The sequence below is a fragment of the Tamandua tetradactyla genome, chromosome 7 (genome assembly GCF_023851605.1).
Source record: "Tamandua tetradactyla isolate mTamTet1 chromosome 7, mTamTet1.pri, whole genome shotgun sequence".
In the NCBI taxonomy this organism is placed as follows: Eukaryota; Metazoa; Chordata; class Mammalia; order Pilosa; family Myrmecophagidae; genus Tamandua; species Tamandua tetradactyla.
Genome location: NC_135333.1, coordinates 36,719,420 through 36,742,731, shown reverse-complemented (window position 1 = coordinate 36,742,731; position 23,312 = coordinate 36,719,420). Strand labels below are relative to the sequence as shown.

Sequence of the window (23,312 nt, the reverse complement as noted above, 5' to 3'; positions counted from 1 at the left end):
TCCAGTTCACTAATTCTATCTTCTGCCTCTTGAAATCTAACATTGTAGGTTTCCATTGTTTTTTTCATCTCTTCTCCTGTTCCTTTCATTCCTATAAGTTCTGTGATTTGTTTTTTCAGACTTTCGATTTCTTCTTTTTGTTCATTCTTTGCCTTCTTTATTCCTCCCTCAATTCATTGATTTGATTTTTGATGAGATTTTCCATGTCTGTTCGAACATTCTGAATTAATTGTTTCAGCTCTTGTATCTCATTTGAATTGTTGGTTTGTTCCTTTGGGCCATATCTTCAATTTTCCTAGTGTGATTTGTTATTTTTTCTGGCTTCTAGGCATTTAATTACCTTAATTAGTTTATTCTGGAGATTGTTTTCACTTTTTTTACCTGGGATTTTCTTGTTGGATGACTTTGTTGCCTTTCTCTTCTTTGACATTCAGTTTGGCTTATTCTAGACCTCTAGCTTAGGTTTTGTTAACGGATCAGAATTTTTCAGTTTTTGTTTTCTTGTTTCTTGCCCTGCCTATATGGTGACTTACCCCCACCCCCCCACCCTTATGAGGGTCTACTTAGGTATTATAGACCCCAGCCAGATTTTCCCAGACCAAACTGGCCTCCTCTCAGGAGGATAGAGTCACCTGTATCAGTTTTCCCTGAGGGTGAGATCCAACGGATTGAAAGGCTTTCCTGTGAAGCCTCTGGGCTCTCCATTTTTCCTATCCTGCCCAGTATGTGGTGCTTGTCTGCCTGCAGGTCCTACCAGCATAAGGTGATGTGGTACCTTTAACTTCAGCAGACTCTCTCTTCTGAGGACCTGATGGAGGTAGAGGAGAGGTTGTAGTCTGGTTTTAATTGCTTCACTTTTTCAGAACCTGGGGTCTGAACTCCTTGAGGGAGGGAATCCACTTGAGCTGGGCCCCACCCCTCTCCTGGGGAAGGCACAGGCTCCAGACAAGCTTACAAACAAGCTTAATTCTGTCTGTGCCTGGGGCAGTGGAGCCTGAGAAGCCTTGCAGCTGTTTCCAAAAAGCAGTCAAGCCGTAGAAACAAAGCCATCAAAACGAAAGAGAAAAATCCTTTTCAGAGCAAGATCCCCGTTCCTCTGGTTTGCCAATCAAGAGCTTAAGTTAGTACATTGCTCTGTGTATCTCCAGGTTCTGTGTGCCCCCTCCTTTCCTTCAGGCCCCAGATCTTTTCAAATCCAAAAACACCTCTGTTTGGGTTTTTTTTTTTTTTTTTCCATCAGCCATAACCCCCTCTGCACTGGGACAAAAACCAGTGACCTCCACTTTTACTTGAGGTTAAGCTGAGCTAGCGGCCTATTTTTAGTAGTCAGAATTTGTTGGTTAATTCCACAGTTGGACTTTGGTTGTACTCAACCCCTGCTGCTGGTAAACTCTCCTTTTCCCTCTGGGAAGCAGCCTGTGGGGGAGGGGCGCCAGCCACCAATGCTTGGGAAGCTCATGGTTCTGGGGGGGCTTGCAGCCCGTCCAGCTAGTCCAGACTGGTGTGTGCTGTGTGTCCAGTCACTAATGTGGCCCCAGAAGTTATTCTGTACTGTTCCTTGCTATTTATTGGCTGTTCTGGAGGACGAACTAAATCCCACACCTTGCTAAGCCTACTTGGCCCTGAACTTTGAGCTAGGATCTTAATTGTGCATATTATTTCTTAATATAATAATAACAAGTCTTATTCTTAGTGTGTTTATGATAAGGGGTTTTGGACGGGCCACAGTGGGTTTCTGGCAGAGTTCTCGCCTGCCATGCTGGGAACCCGGGTTCGATTCCTGGTGCCTGCCCATGCAAAAAACAACAACAGAAGACTACAATAATAAGGGGGTTCGAATCTTAATAGATCCCAGTAGTTATTTCAAGGACAGTTAAGGTCCATACAATACTTTGACATAATATATACTAGATACCTTAGTAGTAGCACAAAGGGACAATATGACTGGGAAGAACCTGAACAATTTGCCAATTTGCCACCTCTAATCTAATTTTCCCTGGCCTCAATAAACAGCTAATGAAAGTCCTTAGAACTGTGTCTAGAGTAAGTGTGGGTAGGCAGTGATTCTTGGGGCTCTCCAGGGTGTAGGATCTGCATTTTAATATGTGGATTTTGTGACACTGCTTAGCTCCTCAGAGGCCTCATGGAACTAGCTTTAACTGTTTGGTTGGGTTCCTTGTTTGGGGTAGAATATTGCTTTATTAGTGAGGCATTACTCTTTTAGCAAAAAAGGAGCCTGTTACCTTTTCCATAAACCTCACAATACTGTTTGATTAGGATTACTGTATTTGGTTTACGAATTCTAGCAAAGCCCTCAGAGGCAAAGCTCTTGGAACTTTTTGTACTTTAGATAGAGCCAATCAATTCTGTAAACACTGAAATTATATTTGTGATAATTGTTGACCTAAATTTTTATTTGTGTGATGACTGATTTGTAGATCCTAATCCTAATCTTGTCTTTAAATATTATTTATATTTCATCTGACAGCGTATAAAAGTAGATCTCGCAATGCTCCCTAGACCAGGTGCCCTAGAAGTATTAGATATCAACAGTAGGAAGTATCCGTTTTCCCTAAAATGCGTGAGTGCCACTGTTTTCTTCTGCAGTGCAGGTTTTCATTCCAAGTGAAAATGTGGGTTTTTCCCCCTTTCCTAGGTTAATGCGTCCCCATCCCTTACCTCCAGCACTGCCAACGATCGAATTCTTAAGTATAACCTGATTAATGACACCCTCAATATTGCTGTTCCTAATGGTGAAATACCAGACTGCAAATGGAACAAGTCGCCCCCAAAAGAAGTTCTGGGAAATTATGAAATTCTGTAAGTATGGGATTTTGCATCTATCTTTCTATGTTTCATATTGAGGTACACCAAGATCTGATTTTGGTTTTCTGGGTGTATGCAGACTTGGTTTATTTGGACTGGGTATTTTGTTTTTGAATGACATTATGGGACATGGTATATTATAGCTGAAACCAACCAGATCTCTTACTACCCTCTTGCTTGACAAAGAATCATGAAGCTCTCACCATGGGCCAAGCCCTATGTTAGCTGCTGGGGCCAACTAGGAGCAGGATGGAGACGGTGATTTTCTTTACATGGGTCACCACTGAACGGGGAGGACTGAGCCTAGAGCTGCTGGCTTTGTGGGGCTCACTGCAACAGGTTTGAGTCTTGGTTTACACACCTTTTAAATGGGAATAGTAAGATCCATCCTACAAAGTACAAAGTGATGAAGAAAAGATATGATGACAATAGCTAACATTTGAGGGCTTATTATGTGCCAGAAATTGTGCTAAGTGCTTTACACACTTTCTCATTTAATTTCCCCAGCAGCCTTATAAGGTTAGCATTATTAGCTCCATTTTACAGGTGCAGAAACAGAGACTTAGAGCAGCTAAGTGGATTACATGTAGTTACAAAAAGCAGAAACAAAGTGAGTGCCCATCAGGAGAGCAGTGGCTGAAGAAATTCTGATTTATTCATATCAGGAAATATTGGGTGGCTGTTAAAATGACTGACCTAGTGCTGTACTGTGGGGCCTGGGTTCAGTAAGAAAAGCAAGTTGCAGAAGAGGGGGTCTCATGTCATCTCTGTAAGCCAACAGTGACCTCCGAACCCCTATGTGGAGGTGTGTATGAGTGTGGCAGAGGCAAGACATGGTAGGGCCTCTGTGTGAGGTTGTTGGTGTGAATTACTATGGTGGCAGGGAGGTCTGAAATGGAGAGCCAAGAAAAAGAAAAGTGGGCTGCCCCAAAAGCCAGAAGGAGTGTAGATGTTAGGAGCACATTTATATATTTATATAAAAGTAAATATGCATATTTAATTTAAAAATTAACAAAAAAAAGAGGTAGGCAAATTCAGTGAACTTTACACACATACGTGTTCACAAGCAGCCCACTCAGCACTACTACAGTTAGTAGAAAATGTGGTGTAAGGCTGTGAGCATAAGCCAGGACCTGGGAGCCACCTCCCCACCTCTGCTGCAGGTGACCTTGAGGTATGAGTTCCCCCTTCCCCATCCTCATCTTGGAAGGACTGGAGAAGGTGAGGAGTTGGCATCTAGGAGGGAGGAGGACTGGCCAGCAACACTTAAGGCCTTCTAAGGGTTGGTGGTCCCAAATTCCAGGGGAGACCAACAGTGTGGATGATTGTTTTCCTCCAAGCACATTTGCTGCGTGGGGCCAAGTGCAGAGTAGGCAGAGTGGGAAGAGCCCAGAGTTGGGGGCTTGCCAGTCTGGGAGGGGGGAGAGAGAAGGGCAAGGAAGTAGAGGGTACTTGTTGATAATGGGAAGCAGGGCAGCCAGAACCTGAGCAGGTGAGGGCTGTGAGAAGGTGGGAGTGTCCATCAGAGGTTCCAGTGGGATGAAGGGTTGTTGGTCTTGGAGCACCAGAGTAAGCTAGAAAGGGAAGGAGTAGTGGTCAGAGATGTAGACTATGGGGTGTGCAGTTACCAATCCTGGCAAGATTGGGGGGTGACCATGGGAATGAGGTTGAGAGGGTGGAGAACAGTCATTGGAGGGACAGGGTGATAGGTTAGGCCACTAGGGGGTTTGTCTGTTTCGTCATTGCAGGGAGTATATAGCCTGACTCCCTGGGGAATGAGGAGCATTGACCTGGAAAGCTGCAGGTGACCATGCAGGGAGGGCCAAAGGGGGTAAATTCTGCTGACCTGGGCTTAGGTGGACCCACCTCCGGGTCCAGAGGATAATTGGGGAAGAACAGGTTTCAGTTAGAGCAGGAAGGTAAAGGGGACGGTCAAGGTCATGGTGGTGGGTTGTCTGGAGGTTTGCTGATAAGGGACACAGCCTCCAGGGAGCATAGAGAAGAGCTTAGGGGCTGGGGAGCTGGTAGGTCAGGTCAGAATACACATGTGCAGAGCCTCTTAGGGCTGGCGGTCTGGGAGGTGAAGGGTGACGTGAAGATGATGGACATCACTGTGATGAGGGGCCTCTGGGCAGAGGAGGAGACTGTGCTTAGAGGGTGCTGGCTGTGTGGGGGGGTGGGTCTTGTCAGGAGCATGAAGGGCTATGGGGGTTCTCTCTCCATTCCACCTAAGGGGGCTGGGGGTATCTCTTTGTCCCCAGCCAGTCCAAGGCCTCAATTAGGGAATGGGACAGATGCTGCATTTCTTCCCAGGCTGCAGCCAATTTAAGAGGCAGAGGCCAGAAGCCTCACTGCTTTTAGTTGAAGGGACAAAAAGGTGCCCCTTTCTCCAATCTGCTCAGCCATGCTCTCCCTCTCCAGTGAGGTAACAGAAGGCTCTTGTGTGGGGCCAATAGTTCCTAACCTTGTTCCCTCTGATCCTTCAAATTGTATGTCAAAATGAAGAATCCCATTCTGGTCTTAAAGTGGTGACCTCTTATAGCTAATATGTGGTGGGACTGGGCAGAGGGCAGGGACCTGAAACCCTCAGAGGCTGCTCGGGCTAGTACCAAGTACGTGGCATTTGGTGCTCGCAGCAGGCCATTGGGGTACACCAGTTTAAAGAGGAAGCAGCGGGCACTGTGAGTCCCCCTTACCCAAGGCCACACCCAGAAATAGGTCTCTTGCTGCAGACTGCTGCCCTGGCCTTAGGGCATGAGTCCTGTCACTCTGCATCCACTTCCTCCAGGGCCCAGTTCTGAGGTTGCTGGCTGTACCTCTACAGCCTTTTAAAAATTATTGTGCATCACCATAAACATAAATAGGCTCTGCCTCAAACAACAAGAATAAAAGCCTGCCAGGATAGAACAGAACCTGAGAAGAAATATTGGATCCCTGTCCACCTCACCTTGATAATAACTGTCTAAGTAATACCAAACATAAGTGGGGTTCTCTGCCCGATGCACCTAACAACAGCCAATCCATGACACTGGGTTTTCAAAGACAGGAAGAGATTATTGCTGTGTGTGAAACAGGAGATCAGATGGCCTTTTGGCCCAGAAATCTGTCCCTGTGTTTAAGGAGTTCCAGGGTTTTTATGGATTCGATCAAGGGGAATGGAGTTATTACCGTTACAGTAGTATGTGTAAGTAGGGCTGAGATGAGGTGAGAATAACCATTACAATGTCAAATACAAATAGGACTGGGAGGAGTTGAGTTTTAGTAATTTCAGGTATTAATTTTGGCTATTCTACAATATAGAAAGAAGCATTTGTATAATCATACTCATTTCTTAATTCTTAATTTCTCAGTTACAGTTCTCCCCTTTTCTTTTTGTTCGTTCCTTCATCTTGAGAGAAATCAGGGCAACCACTGTTTTCATTTCTTTTTCCTGAAAAAGGGCATCAACATTGTGGAGTAGAGGAATGAAATTGGTTTACATTCTTAGAGAGACTGATACCTCAGGTTTCAGGAACAATCCGGGAGCTTTAAGTCTCTGAAAAATAAACTTAAGTATATTGAAAATTATAGGTTTAATTAAAAGGAATAGAAGAAGGTGATTTATAGCTATGTTACATTGAGGAAATAACTTTTTATACATTTTAAATAGAACCCAGGTGATCCTTAGGATTTTCAGGAATAGTGTTGGTAATATTTGCCTGAGACTTGCATAAGAATAACCTCTGGAATAATCTCCCAGCTGTATTTTAGATCACTTAGCCATTGAAACTTTATTTCTTTTCCCCCTTTAGATCACAAATCCATTGATAATCCCACGGTGTCAAGGAGGTTACCCCTGGAAATTATGTCCCATGTAGAGAGGAAGGTAGTGAGTTTATCTGAATAGTTTGGCGTAGAGAGAGAGCAAGATCATATTTGAGCAACAGAGATTTTCAGGGGGTGACTCTTAGGCATTACATGGTTACAGAAATAAGTTTTCCTTTTATTAGGCAGGAATCGTATTTTAGAGTAAAATAGGAGACCCTATTACTTAAGGAATTCCCAAGATGGGGAAGTTTAATAGTTAATGCTTTCTCTCCCCAGTTCTTGAAGGGACCTTGCAAATACTTTTTCATTTTAAACACCCTGAAATGCATCAAGGTATAACATCAACTTTACAGAATACTAAGATCTCATTCCCTATTCTGGTTCCATGTCAAATAAAGTAAGTAAACTGGCTGCACAGGTTAAGTCAGATAGTGTGCCACAGAAAATTTATATTTTGGACAAAATAAATCTCCTTTGGTCTCACAAAGAAATTAAAGTCTTAAAATATAGTTAATATCTTTTACCCTGTGTTTTGGTTTGCTAAAGCTGCCAGAATGCAATGTACCAGAAATGGGTTGGTTTTTCAGTGGTGATTTATTAGGTTATAAATTTAGAGTTCTTAGGCCATGAAAATATCCAAATTAAGTCATCAAGAGAAAGATATCTTCTCTGAGGAAAGGCTGTTGGCATCCAGGGTTCCTACATCCAGGAAGTCACATGGCAATGTCTACTGGTCCTTCTCTCCTGGGTTCTGATTTCACTGACTCTCTCCAAATGTCTTTGGGCGTTTTCTCTCTCTTATCTTCATAAAGAACCCCCAGTGAAGGGATTAAGACCCACCCTGCATGGGCTGGGTCACATCTCAATTGAACCAAAGATCCCACCAACACATGGATGGATTAAAAGAACATGGGTACAAAACAGCTCCAAACATCACAGCCTGTATTTTGATTTACATTAACCTCTACCCAGGTCAACCTCATTCACATCCCTAATTGAAATCTAATCTTTGTTCACCTTTTTTAACAGTTGCTCTATGGCGTAAAGCTGACATTCAGAACTGGGAAGTTCTGAGTCTCGGGTGTCACACAGATACCCAAAGTTCCAGGGAGCTACCAGGTTATACACAAAAGCAAAGCATCTCAGAATTTAGAAATAACAGATTTCAGAAATAAATGTGACTGCTATAATAGGCCTAATTTTCCTATAAGCATTTTCTAAAGGAAGCTATTTCCATAGATAAAAACATTTAACAATTAACTTATATTGGGGTCAACCACAAATCATAGCAGAAGTTTTGTCCTGTCTCATCTTTATGCATTTACCAGGGTTATGTTAATTAACAGGCAGAACATGATTTATATACTTGCCTCACTTCTCTTTTAAAGCCCCCCCTCCACATTTTTTTGTTTTTGTGCTACAGAAAATTTACATTTTAGACCAAACAAACATCTTTTTCTTTGGTCTTACATATAAGATGAAGTTGTAAATACAAACAATTGTCGTCTCTTACCCTGCATTCTCATTTACCTTAGTCCTAACCAAGTTCATCTCATTCATATCTCTAATTGAAATGTGATCTCTTTTTCAGCTTCTTTAACAGTTGCTGCATGGTGTAATGCTGACTTTCAGAGCTGCAGAATGCTAACTCTGAGTCTCAGGTGTCACACAGATATCCAAAGTTCCAGGAACTACCTGGTTGTACACAAAGAGCACAACATCTCAGAATTTAGAAATAACAGTTAACACTCAGGAATAGGTGTGACTGCTGTAAGATTTTATAATCTAGGAACTTTTACAATGAGCGTTATTGGACATCCTATACTCCTTAATCATTGGTTGTCCAATCTCTGCCCACTTTCTATCCCCTGATAAACTGTGTTCTCAGATTCACTTCTCAGAATCTGCTCATTATAGTTTAGTTTATATTAATGAGACTATACAGTATTTGTCCTTTTGTTTCAGGCTTATTTCACTCAAAATAATGGCATCATGGTTCATGCCTAGTTGCATGCCTAGTGACTTCATTCTTTCCTGCAGCTGCTCAATATTCTGTTGTATGTGTACACCACAGTTCACTCTTCCATTCACCAGTTGATATGCCGTTTGGCCACCTCCATCCATTGCAAATCATGAATAATGCCACCATAAACACCAGTATGCATATGTCTGTTTGTGCCCTGCTTTCATTTCTTCCAGGTACATATCTAATAATGGAGTTGTGGAATCATATCGCAGGCCATATAAAGTCCCTTTTTTGAAATTCAAGTTCTGACTTTCACCACATGTACTTTTAGAGACACATTAGAGCAAAGGAGTGTAACTGACAAGTTAATTTGGTTGGTTCTGTGATGTGTAACATTTTTCTAAGGTTAACTAAAACCACACCTGACAACATCGTCTGTTGTCTATCATTATGCAGATCAGTATCAGGGTATATTGTGGACAGTGAGCATGTTGTCAAGTCTTAGGAATTTCATACAGTCTCTAAACATAAAAATAACATTCCACCCATAGAAATTGAACCAACAGAATGTTAGAAAATCCCTTCAAATTTTGATAACACTTCCCAAACACTTCTCATATATTAAGCTATTTTTAACACCTCTCATTTACAAGGTAGAAGAACAAATCTTTTGCAACAGTTTGAAACAAAAAGACATCGTTTAGGATCTAGTTTTGGGACAGCAAAATGTCAAAGGTTGTTAGGTTTAAACATTATGTTAAACAGGAAAGTGGATTATTGTGAAACAGTATTTGATTCCTTATTTAACCAAAGTGAAAATAGGAGTTACTATTATTGTAAAAAAAGAGATTTAGTTCCTTTAAAAGTGAGAAGAGGGCGGGCCACGGTGGCTCAGCAGGCAGGAATGCTTGCCTGCAATGCCAGAGGACCCGGGTTCGATTCCCGGTGCCTGCCCATGTTAAAAAAAAAAAAAAGTGAGAAGATTTGTCTTCTAAAATAAAAGATAAGATCAATATAATCATCAACAAGAATATTATTCTGATATGACATGGAATTTTTGTCTTCTAGATAGAAGATGATGGTTAAAAAAAAAAACTTTTTATAATCTTTCATTAAGAGCAGACCAACAATCTACATTGTTTTAACAGAAAGAAAACTAAACTCCTGGTTTTGTATGAATACAGTTTGATGCAAGAAGTTCTTAAAAATGTCATAAACAAGCCTATCAAATTTTAAGTTCCCATTATCTATATGACAAGCAAAATTCACATTCACAAACCCTCTACAACTTTCCATATCCATTCGGGTCTTGTCTTACATGTTCCTGCCTCTTATTCTGTAAAAACTAGCCATTTTACATTAGGACAAAACGACACTCCCTTAGAAAGGCTTATCAAATTTTAATCAGTATTGACTACACAACCAAAATTCACTACCAGAAATTTATACAACTTTTCATATTCACCCAGGCTTTGTCCTCCACATTCTCAAGGACAAACTACATACCTTTCTTTAACAAAAACATATCCTGTATACTTTACATACCTGCATACCTTAAGTTGCTGCAAAGATTTTTGATACTATCTGTTAACAGTCTACGAAACAATGATTTTAAAAATAGTTTGTCAAAATAATAATTTCATTAAAAACAAACTTACATTTTTCACCATCTTAGAGATCTAATAGATATACTAATAGCCTATTTTGTCAGTAAACTTGTATAAATTTGTAGGAAACCAAGTTTACCCAAGTAGGATAAAATTATATTTGGTTGGCTCAAAAGTCTTCATAAAAACAGGAAGAGGACTAGATTTTGGCACTGTATTTTTTTTTATCACTGTATCTTTAAACATTTTTTCATTGTGATATATATATATATATATATATACACACACACACACACACAAAGAAAAGAAAGTAAAAGCAATAATTTTCTATGTACACTCCAACAAGTAGCTACAGAACAGACGTCAGAGTCTGCCATAGGTCGTTACTCCTGTGTTTCAGATCCTTCCAGCTGCTGCAGAACACTAGGGACCAATATACTGATTTAGCAGCTACACTCATCTGTCAAATACCATTTTCTTTATTATAACTCCCCCCCTAACCCCCAATCCCCACCTAATCCACAGGTATCCTTGGTCATTGCTGGTTCCAGCTCTCCCATGCTGAGGAGAGGTGTTGATACTAAAAAACAGGGGGATGTAATCAGTTGATAAACTTGGAGAGGCAGGTCCCTCTGAGTTTCAGGATTTATCTGACTTAGAACCCTCTGGAAAGTATAGGTTCCATGAAAAAAATCTTAGTGCATGAAACTTTTATAGGGTCTCATTTCAAGCCCTAGGAGTTCTTAAAAGTTAACAGGAGTGATGTTGGTTGGGGTTTAACAAACCGTGACAATTAGCACTATCTAACTGAAGCATGTACAAGAGTAGCCTCCAGAATAGCCTCTGGACTCTATCTGATCTTTCTTGGCCACTGATGTCTTATTTTATTACACTTCTTTCCACTCTTTTGGTCAGGAAAACATTGCTGATTCAATGGTGCCAGGGCTAGGTGCATCCCCTGAAGTTGCACCTTACATAGTCAGGCAGATTTTTACCCCTGAATGTCATGTCCCCTGTAGAGTGGAGGGTAATGCTTTTCCTTGCAGAATTGGGCAGAGAGAGAGAGAGAGAGAGAAAGTCCTCAACTGAGCAAGAAAAGAGTTTTCCTGGAAGCAACTCTTAGGCCTCATTATAGGTAGTTTTAGTTTCTCCACTACAGAAACAAGTTTCATTATGGCAAACCTTAAGATCAAGGGCTTATCCTATTTTCTCAGGAGTCCACAGTGATTAACAAGGTACCAAGGGTTTCCCAAATGGGAAAGTTCAGTAATTCCATATATATATATTTTTGCTTTTTGGACCCCCAAGGAACACTACCAATACTTTTGTTTGTTTGTTTAACAAAACACTTTAAAATATTAATTTTGCTGAGAAATGATCAAATGAAAATCAATTCTGGCTAACAAAAAATTTTTCTATTACATAAATAAGTCCTATTGTTTACTGAAAATTTTCACTATAAAAAGATCCTTAATAAAATACAGAAACACATAACATTGAAACAGTAAGTAAACATGACTCCCAATACTTTTTGTTTGTTTATTTTGGGGTGGATGATCCAGGAATCAAACCCGGGTCTCCTGCATGTGGCAGGCATTCTACCCTTGAACCACCCGTGTACCCCCAATACTTTTTTTAAAAATATTTTTATTAAACAATCTTCACACACATACTGTCCATACATGGTATACAATCAGTGACTCACATTATCATCACGTAGTTGTATATTCAATTACTGTGATCATTTTTAGAACATTTGCATCACTCTAGAATAAGAAATAAAAAGAAAAAAGAATAGTTCTAGATCCCATACCCTTACCCCTCTCTCTTATAGATCACTAGTATTTCAAACTACCCAATTTTTTTACCCTTTATCCCCTCTATTATTTACTTATTCTTTACTCTTATTTTTTTACTCATCTGTCCATACCCTGGATGAAAGGAGTCTCAGACATAAGATTTTTGCAATCACATGGTCACATTGTAAAAGCTGTGTTATTATACGGTTATACAGTTGTCTTCAGGAGTCAAGATTACTGGAACACACCTGAACACTTTCAGGTTCTACCAATGCTTTTAAATTATCAGCCCACCATACTGTGATATGTATCTGGGTATTACATTAAGCTATACTGAATTACAAGGCCTCATTCCTCTTCTGAACCCAGGAATTTGGGTTGTTTAAATGTCTATCCAGACAGCTTGATTTAGATTGTCATAGAAAATTAGGTTCTAGACGTAATAAACTTCTCTGCCTTTGGTCTCATATAGTGGATGGAGGTCTAGAGTACACACACTATCATCTTTTACCCTGTATTCTGATTTACCTTCGTTTCAGCCAGATTGCCTAAGGACTGTAAACTTACAATTTAATAAATTGCCCTTTTTAAATGACGTTCCATTTCTGTTATATCTTTCTCTAAATGCTTTAGATTGGACATTTCTATAGCCTTGCTCTAATTGGGATGTTCTCTCAGCCTTAGGACTGTTTTATCTCTAATTCTGGCTGTCCTCTTTTTTGGTTATATTAACTGTTATTGTATATAACTGTGCTAACTTTCAGGGCTGCCGCACTCCATTTCTGGGTCTTAGGTGTCACAGAGTTATACAAAGTTCCAGGGAAATACCAGCTGATACACATAGCTCAGTGTCAAAATCTAGAAATACACTTACAACTTTAGACTAAGTGTGGCTGCTATAAGGGCTTCCCATCTAGACTCCACATTTCTTAAAAGTATTTTCTGAAAGAGATCTTAGCCTATTTGTTCTTTTGTTTCTGGTTTCTTTTACACGACACATTGTTCCCAAGGTTTATTCAGTTCATTGTGTGCCTCTCGACATCCTTCCTTTTTGTAGCTGCACCATGTTCCATTATATAAACATACTACAGTTCACCATTCTGTTTCTCAGTCATTGAACCCTTTGGCTCCCTCTATCTATTGGGTATCATAGATAATGTCCAAAATAAACAAACCATTTCTTACAGTATCCTCACTTGGTTGTACAATCAGCAGCACTCTCAATTTTAAATAATTTTCATTTGACAAATGTTCTAGTTTTCTAGCTGCCGGAATGCAATATACCAGAAACGGAATGGCTTTTAAAAAGGGGAATTTAATAAGTTGCTAGTTTACAGTTCTAAGGCTGAGAAAATGTCCCAATTAAAACAAGTCCATAGAAATGTCCAATCAAAGGCATCCAGGGAAAGATACCTTGGCTTAAGAAGGCCGATGCAGTTCTGGGTTTCTTTCTCACATGCAAGGGCACATGGCAAACACAGTCAGATTTTCTCTCTCATCTGAAAGGACACATGGCAAATACAGCATCATCTGCTAGCTTCTTTTCCTGGCTCCCTGTTTCATGAAGCTCCCCAGGAGGCATGTTCCTTCTTCATCTCCAAAGGTCACTGGCTGGTGGACTCTGCTTCTCGTGGCTATGTCATTCTGCTCTGCTCTATCTGAATCTCCCATTCTCCAAAATGTTTCCTCTTTTATGGGACTCAATAAACCAATCAAGACCCACCCAAATGGGTGGAGACATGTCGTCACCTAATCCAATTTAACAACCACTCTTGACTAAATCACATCATCCAGGGAGATGATCTGATTACAGTTTCAAACATACAGTATTGAATAGGATTATTCTACCTTTATGAAATGGGATTTTGATTAAAACATGGCTTTTCTAGAGGGCATACATCCTTGTAAACCAGCAAATATGAAAATTTGATATTTTTGTAGAGACAAACTGCTGACAAACACAGCGTCATTATATTTCAAATAAAAACTACCCTTGTAGTTTGTAAAAACTACACTTGTTCCTCCCCCTCAATTAGTTGCCTCTGATAGTGCTGTGGTAGTGTTGACATCTTCCTGTTAACTAATGGCCATAGCATGAAATTTTAGTTTTCCCCCTATACCCTCTACTATTGACTCTTAATAGAGTCAACTTAATTCCCCTTTTTAAAAGCCATTCCATTTCTGATATATTGCATTCTGGCAGCTTGTAAACTAGAACATAGGACAACCCAATATTTAGTTTTCTGAGGAACTGCCTAACTGTTTTCCACAGTGGCTGCACCATTATACATTCCCACCAGCAGTGAATAAGTGTTCCAGTTTCTCAGTATCCTCTCCAACATTTGTAGTTTTCTATTTCTTCAGTAGCAGCCATTCTTATAGATGTGAGGTGATATCTCATTGTTGTCTCGATTTGCATTTCTCTTATAGCTAATGAAGATGATCTCTTCATGTGCTTTTTAGCCATTTATATTTGCTCTTTGGAAAAGTGTCTATTCGTATCCTCTGTCCATTTTATAACTGGGTTGTTTTTTCTTTTGTTGAGTTGTATAATTTCTTTATGTGAACAGGATATCAAGTCTTTATTTGATATGTGGTTTCCAATATTTTCTCACATTGAGTTGACTGCCTCTTCACCTTTTTGACAAAGTCCTTTGAGACAGAAGCTCTTAGTTTTAAGGAGTTCCCATGTATCTATTTTTTCTTTCACTACTTATGCTGTAGGTGTGAAGTTTAAGAAGATACCTCCTATCACTAGATCTTGAAGATGTTTCCCTGCATTTTCTTCTAGAAGTTTTATGGTACTGGCTCTTTCAGGTTTTTAATCCATTTTGAGTTCTTTTTTTTTTTTTTTTTCTTAAGCTATAAAAGGCTTTAATTTACAAAACATCAAACTTTTTTAGAAATAATTTCTACTACAGATTCATAATCAGCATAGTCCTTCAGTGACTGTACAAGATCATCTAGTAGGTACTCTCCTTGCATAAAAGTTTCAAGATCATGCAGAGACTTGTTTATTCTGTGATCTGTGATCCGGTTCTGTTGAAAATTATATGTCCTTATTTTCTCTGATCTTCCTTTAGTTCCAATCTGAATCTTTCTAGTATTGTATCTTTTACTTGTTTCTTCTTCTAGGTGCTTGCTGTAAAGTTTGGCACATAACTTTTTCATAGCCATCTCTCTATTTTTCAGTTGAGATCTCTCTTGTTGGCATTCAGAGACAACACCTGTTGGCAGATGAACTATCCGGACTGCACTATCTGCTGTATTCACATGCTGCCCACCAGCTCCACTTGCTCGCTTAGCATCAATTCTCAAATCTTTAGGATTAATCACAAGATTAATTTCAGTAGGTTGGGGTAATATTGCTACAGTCATGGTGCTAGTATGGATGCGGCCTTGTTTCTCCGTCTTTGGCACTCTTTGTACTCTGTGTACCCCTCCTTCAAATTTCATATGCTTATAGGCTTCTGAACCGCCAATGCTGGCAGATGCATGCCTAAGACCACCTCCAGGATCACATCATTTTCATCTGTTTCTTCTGAGGGAGCCAAAAGTAAGATAATCTGATGCTTCAACTGAGTTATTTCTGTTTGACATAAAGTTATTTCATTCTCTGCAAGTTTCCTTAAGTCTTCATTCTCATCGTGCAGCAAGCACTGTGTCTCCCATAGCTCCTGCTCCTTCTCCTTTAACAGCTTAACCGCCGCTACCAGCTGGGGCCCCCTGACCTGCAATAGGGCTTCAGACCCTGCCTGGCGCTCAAGGAAGGTCCGCAGGAGCCCTCCACGGGTAAACAGCCCCTCCAGCGGCGGACTTCTGTAGCTGACGGAACGGAAGACCGGGCCAGGGGCCCCGCCGGCCCACAGACGCCGAGCAGCGCCCCACAAGAACCTCATTTTTATATAGGGTATAAGGTGGGGGTCCTCTTTCATTTTTTTTTAGCTATTTATATCCAATTCTCCCATGCCCATTTATTGAAAAGACTGTTCTATCCCAGTTCAGTGGATTTGGGGGTCTTATTGAAGATCAGTTGTCCATAGATTTGGTGGTTTGTCTCCATACTCTTGATTCTGTTCCATTAGTTAATATATCTTTGTGCCAGTACCATGCTGTTTTGACCACTGTGGCTTTATAGTAAGCTTTAAACATCAGCAAGTGTTAGTCCTCCCAGTTCAGTCTTCTTTGTTAAAATATCTTTAGCCATTCTGGGTTTCTTTCCCTTCCAAATAAATTTGATAACTAGCTTTACCAAGTCTTCAAAGTAGGTTGTTGAAATTTTGATTGAAATTCCATTGAATCTGTAGATCAATTTGGGTAGAATTGACATATTAACGACAAACAGCCTTCTATCCATGAGCATAGAATGCTTTTCCATCTATTTAGGTCTTCTTTTAGCAATGTTTTGTAGTTTTCTGTGTACGGGTCCTTGACATCCCTGATTAGGCTTATTCCTAGATACCTGATTCTTTTCATTGCTATTTTGAATGGATTTTTCCTCCTAATTGTCTCCTAGGTCATAACTTGTGTATAGAAACATTACTGATTTTTGTACGTTGATCTTATATCCCACTACTTTCTTGAATTTGTTTATTGACTCAAGTAGTTTCTCAGGGTTTTCCACGAACAGGATCATGTCATGTGTAAATGAAAGTTTCACTTCTTTTCCTATTTAGATGCCTTTTATTTCTTTCTCCTATCTAATCACTCCAGCTAGGACTTGTAGTACAATGTTGAATAATGGTGGTGACTAAGGGCATCGTTGTCTTGTTCCTGATATTAGGGGGAATTCTTTCAATCTCTCACTGTTAAATGATGTTGTCTATGGGTTTTTCATATATGTCCTTTAGGATACTGAGGAAGTTTCCTTCAATTCCTACATTTTTCCCTTTTTTTTTTTTCATGGGCAGGTACTGGGAATTGAACCCGGGTCCCCCTCATGGCAGGCGAGAACTCTGCCTGCTGATGATTCCTACCTTTTTAAGTGTTTTTATTAAGAAAGTATGCCGAATTTTGCTGACTGGTTTTTCAGCATCAGTTGATATGATCGTGTGATTTTTCCCTCTCCGTTTGTTAATGTACTGTTATACATTGACTGATTATCTTGTGTTCAGCCACCCTTGCATTATAGATATAAACCCCTCTTGGTTGTGTTGTATAATTCTTTTAATGTGTTGTTGGATTTGATTTCCTAGTATTTTGTTGAGGATTTTTCTATCTCTGTTCATTAGAGAGATTGGCCTGTAGTTATCCTTTCTTCTAGTGTTTTTATCCAGTTTTGGTATTAAAGTGATGCTAGCTTCATAAAGGTAGTTAGATAGTGTTCCTGTTTCCTCAGTCTTTTGGAAGAGTTTGAACAGGATTGGTGTTAGTTCTTTTTGGAATGTTTGATAAAATTCCCTTGTGAAGCTGTCTGGTCCTGGGCTTTCCTTTGTGGCAAGATTTTTGATAACTGATTGAATCTCTTTATAATTGCTTTGTTGAGATCTTCTATTTCTCCTCAAGTTGGTATAGACAGTTTTTGTGTTTCTAGAAATTTGTCCATTTCGTGTAAGTTGTCTAGTTTATTGGGTTATAGTTGTTCATAGTATTCACTTATGATTTTTTTTATTTCTTCAGGATCCATGGTAACAACCCCCTTGTTGTTTCTGATTTCATTTATGTCTTCTCCCTTTTTTTCTTTTTCAGTCTAGCTAGGGGTCCATCAGTTTTACTGATTTTCTCAAAGTATCTATCAACTTTTGGTTTTTTTTATTCTTTTTATTGGTTTTTTGTTCTCTGGTTTGCTTATTTCTGCTTAACTCTTTATTATTTCTCTTCTTTTATTTGCTTTGTGATTAGTTTACTGTTCTTTGTCTAATTTTCCTAGGTGAGCAGCTAAATCTTTAATTTTGCTCATTCTTCTTTTTTAATAAGTCCTTTAGGGCAATAAATTTTCCTCTCAGCACTGCTTTTGCCCCATCCCATAAGTTCTGATATGTTCTATTCTCATTATCATTTGTCTCCAGATATTTACTGATTTCTCTAATAATTTCTTCTTTGACCCACTGATTATTTAAGAGCGTGTTGTTTAATCTCTATATATTTGTGAAAGCTCTGGTTCTTTGTTGATCATTAATTTCCAGCTTCATTCCTCTGTGGTCAGAGAAAGTACTTTGGATAATTTCAGTCTTATTAATTATATAGACTTATTTTCTGTCCCAGCAGATGATCTGTCCTGGAGAACGTTCTGTGTGCACTAGAGAAGAATTTATATCCTGGTTGTGCTGGTTTGAAAGGATTTATATACCCTTGAAAAGCCATGCTTTAATCCTAATTCATTCTTGTGGAGGCAGCTGTTTCTTTTAATCCCTATTCAGTACTATAGGTTGGAAACTTGGTTAGGTTTTCTCCACACAGATTTGATTCACCCAATTGTGGGCATTAAACTTTCATTAGAGAGAGATGTGAGTCTACCCATTCCAGGTGGGTCTTGATTAGTTAGCTGCAATCCTTTAAAAGAGGAAGGATTTTGGAAAGTGGCATGAAGACAGTCTACCAGCCAGTGGCCTTTGAAGATGAAGGAGGAAAACTCCCCTGGGGGAGCTGCATGAAGCAAGAAGCCTAGAAAGAAAGCTAGCAGACATCACCATGTTTGCCATGTGCCTTTCCAATTGAGAGAGAAACCCTGAACTTCATCAGCCTTTCTTGAATGAAGGTAATCTCTTATTGGTGCCTTAATTTGTACATTTTTATAGTCTTGCTTTAATTGGGACATTTTCTCGCCTTACAACTGTAAACTTGCAACTTAATAAATTCTCCCTTTTAAAAGCCATTCTATTTCTGGTATATTACATTCTAGCAGCTAGCAATCTATAACATTGGTGTTATATATGTATCTGTTATGTTAGGTCTAATTCATTATCAACTTGTTCAACTTTTCTATTTCCTTGTTGATCCTCTGGTTGTTCTATATATAGTGGAGAGATGTATTGAAGTTTCCCACTATTGTTGTTGAAACGTCTATAGCTCCCTTCAGTTGTGCCAATATTTGCCTCGTATACTTTGGCGTTCCTTGATTGGGAGCATAAACATTTATGATTTTTATTTTTTCTTGGTGGATTGCCCCTTTTATTAATATGTAGTATCCTTCTTTGTCTCTCATATTTACACTTAAAGTCTATTTTATCTGATATAAGTATAGGTATGCCTGCTTTCTTTTGATTATAGCTCTCATAGAACATTGTGCTCCATCCTTTCACTTTCAATCTAATTGTGTCCTTGGGTCTAAGATGTGTCTCTTGTATACGTAGATGGATTATATTTTTAATGCATTCTGCCTATCTTTATCTTTTAATTGGTGAGTTTAATTCATTAATGTTCAAAGTTATTTCTGTGTAAGCAGTTCTTGAATCTTCCTTTTTATATTTTAGTTTTTTTCAATCTTTATATTCTTTTCCCTCTCTCTCTTTTTATTCTTTATGTTACTGTTATTCATACTCTTTAATTCTCCTCCAGACCTCCCTCTTCTGTCCTTTTTTTTTCAGCAGACAGAATTCTCTTTAGTATATCTTATTGGGCTGGTCTCTTGTTAACTTGTTCTCTCAGTCTTTGTTTGTCTTTGAAGATTTTCATCTCTCCCTCAATTTTGAAGGACAACTTGACTGGATAAAGAATTCTTGCCTGGAAGCCTTTCTCATTCAGGATCTATCCTACCACTACCTTCTTGCTTCCATGGTACTTGTTAAGTAGTCTGAACTCATTTTTGTGTATTTTTCCCTTGTATGTAGTAACCTGCTTTTCTCTTGCTGCTTTCAGGACTTTTTGCTTCTCTTCAACATTTTATAGTTTGATTAGTATGTGTCTTGGAGTTGGCCTATACGGATTTATTCTATTTGGAGTTTGTTGGTCCTCTTTGATTTGCATATTTATGTCTTTTATAAGGGTTGGGAAGTTTTCCCTGATTATCTCTTTAACTAACCTTCCCAGCACTTTACTCTTCTCTTCTTCTTCAGGGGCATAATGATTCTTATATTTTTGTGCCTTTTGTTATCCATCATTTCCCTAAGATCCGGTTCCATTTTTTCCGTCTTTATTGCCATTTGTTCTTTTGTGCACTCTAGTTCAATTGTTCTGTCTTCTAGCTCTCTTATTCTTCTTCCGCTTCTTTGAATCTTCTATTGTGTGTCTCTAGTATCATTCTAATTTGATCTACTGCATCTTTCGTCTCTGTGAGATCTGCTATTTTTCTATTTAATCTTTCAAATTCTTCTTTGTGCTCTTCTGGTGTCTTCTGGATATCCTTTTTTTCTTTGTAAATATCCTTGAATATGTTCTGTATTCTACGTCCTCTCTGATGTTTTAATTTGGTCATTTGGGTGGGTCATTTTTGCCTGGATCTTTGCATGCTTTGTGATTTTCTGTCCATTCAGGAAATTTGATTATTTCAATAAGGTTATTTTGCAGGTTGGTTTCCTTCACTTGTCTAAGGTTTGTATTTACTTAGTTATGCTTTGAAGGTTCCCGTTTGCACTTGGTTTGTCAGTAATTCCCCACTAAACCAAGGCCCAGATCTCATGTTGTGGGTATAATTCTATTTGGGAGTCTATTAAAAGCCAGGCAGGGGTGAATGGGTAGTCCAGGGGAGATCACCCGCCACGCAGGAGACCCAGGTTCGACTCCTAGCCCATTCACAAAAACAAAAACAAAAAATGCATCTTAGGAATAGTAGGCCCCAAAGTCAGGAGGAGGATACCCCAAGATATATTGGAAATGAATTCAGAAGGGAGAGAATATTTTTTTAAAATTAAGAAAATATATAAATATAAATATATTTAAAAATATATAAATAAAAAATATAGGACAAACATTTATTTTTAAAACTAGGTGCTCACTTTGGCAGCACATATAGTAAAATTGTAACTATACAATTTTAGTTGGTTGCTCCCGGTGCATAGGATGGGGGAGCCAGTTGCAGTTCCCAGTGGATCCACTGTTGACTGCATCTGACAGGATGGTGTCTGCTATGCCCAATAGGGCCATGACTGATCCCGGCGTCTGGAGGTGGATAGCTAGGTATGCCTCTGGGCTCTGCATGTGCAGATGTATCTGCCTTTTCCTATTAAGGTTAAAAATATCTCTTTGTTTTCATAATATCCTAAAATTTGAGCAACCTCAAAAGCATGAAAACTCTGGAAATATATAATTGTTTAATTTATCCCTGGCATAAATCCAGGAAAACTTTTCCATAGCTCTTAAGGATATTTTCTCTTACTTACTGAAATTTGGCAATTAGATCTTATTCAGTCACCCCTAATCCAAGGCTATTTATAGCGATTTATATTTAATTATGATTGTTTATTATGGTAACCATTGCAAAGATATTTTAAAATTGGGGAATTCTTTCAGACAAACATGGCCTTTTCCACAACATTTCTTCCATGCCTGCAATTTCTAATATCCAGGCCCATTAAAAAGAATTTTAAACCAAGCCAACATCTCCCCCATCTATTTGTACCCAACTCTTGCCCCATAGCTGCCTTAGCTTGTTCAATGATATATGGCCAAGGGCTGTATAGCCAAAGGGCTATATTCAGAAATGCTATTAGAATTAGAATTTCCCATTTTAATGAATTTCTGTAATCAGTAACTTATTAGGAACAGTTGAACAATACAAATGAAATAACACACCAACTAACAATTTAAACAGATACCTAACAGTTATTTATGTATTTAAGTAACACATCAATCAATAGCTAAACTGAACACACCACTGACAGTTAAACAGGCATTAAACATTTGACATATCTAAGTAATCAACAGGCATCATATGCTTACATAATTTCATTAAATACCAATTAATTTTTGGATGACTTATTTTCCAGGTGTATACTCAAAAGACAAACTCAGGTCAGGGCCTTGAACCCTGTACAGAATGGTACCTGAAAACAGGTAAAGAGGTGAGAGCGAGGAGGATAGTTCTGGAAGTGGGACCCAGGGCCTCAAATCCAGGTCTGGGAGACTTGATCCATCGTACTAACTTCCTGATCCACTTTTACCTTGATGACCCACTTACCCAGGCAGATGTCTGGACCTGAAACTGGAAACTATTTCTCTCTGAAACTTTTTAAAGTGCTGAGGGATCTGGAGTATTGGCAAAAGCAGAAGAAAATCCAGTTGCTGAGCCTCTGGACTAAAAGGATCAAGATGTTGCAAAAAGCCCGATTACTGTGTGTTCTAGTTTGCAAGCTGCCGGAATCTAACACACCAGCGATGGATTGGCTTTTAATAAAAGGGAATTTATTTCATTAGTTCATCGGAGGAAAGGTAGCTAACTTTCAGCTGAGGTTCTTTCTTACGTGGAACGGCACAGGGTTATCTCTGCTGGCTCTCTCCAGGCCTCTGGGTTCCAACAACTTTCCCTTGGGTGATTTCTTTCTGCATCTCCAAAGGTCTGGGCTGAGCTCCAAGTGCTGAGATGAGGAATGCTGAGCTGCTTGTACTGTGCTATGTTGCGCTTTCTCATTTAAGCACCAGCCAATTAAATCAAACATCATTCATTGCAGCAGGCACGCCTTCTAGCCCACTGCAGATGTAAGGAGCAACAGATGAGGTTCACGTACCATTGGCTCATGTCCACAGCAACAGAACTAGGGCCTTCATCTGGCCAAGTTGACAATTGAGTCTAACTACCACACTGTGCTTACCCATCCTGCTGAGGCTCCAGGATTTCGGGCACTCAGACTCCAGAGTTGCCAGATTGATACCAAGTAAAAAGTGGGGTTCTCTGCCCAATGCATCTAACAGCCAGTCCATGACACTGGGATTGCACAGAGAGAAATAGTTTGTTGCTATGTGCGGAGCAGGAGATCAGATGACCTATTGACCCAAAAATCTATCTCCCTGTTTCTAAGGAATTCAGGGTTTTTATGGGTTCAAGCAAGGAGAGATGGAGTCATTATCCTTACAATATCCAGTACAAACAGGGCTGAGAATAGGCTAAGGTAACCATTGCAATAGTAAGTACACACAGGGCTGAGATTAGTTGAGTTTCAGTAATTTCAGGTATTAACTTTTGGGTATTCTACAACAGACAGAAAAAAATCGATATAATTGTTTTAGTTTGCTAAGGTTGCCAGAATGCAACATACCAGAGATGGATTGGCTTTTAATAAAGGGCAATTGATTTAGTTGAAAACGTATAGTTCTTCAGAGAAAAAGCAGCTAACTTTCATCTGAGGTTCTCTCTTACATGGGAAGGCACAGGGCCATCTCTGCTGGCCTTCTCTCCTGGCTTCTGGGTTCCCACAGCCTTCCCCAGGGTAATTT

The 23,312-nt window shown here is 39.3% G+C and overlaps 1 protein-coding gene and 1 pseudogene across 5 annotated transcripts in view; one reads left to right on the top strand and one right to left on the bottom strand.

Moving 5' to 3' along the window:
• Positions 1–23,312, top strand: part of TTLL1 (TTL family tubulin polyglutamylase complex subunit L1) — a 64,560-nt gene that overhangs the window by 38,583 nt on the left and 2,665 nt on the right. For all 5 annotated transcript variants that reach the window (XM_077169094.1, XM_077169091.1, XM_077169093.1 and 2 more), the window contains one exon: positions 2,657–2,820. In XM_077169094.1, the coding sequence (XP_077025209.1) occupies positions 2,657–2,820 (164 nt within the window). The remainder of the gene's footprint in view (positions 1–2,656; positions 2,821–23,312) is intronic.
• On the bottom strand, positions 15,338–15,940 carry LOC143689597 (peptide chain release factor 1-like, mitochondrial pseudogene; annotated as a pseudogene).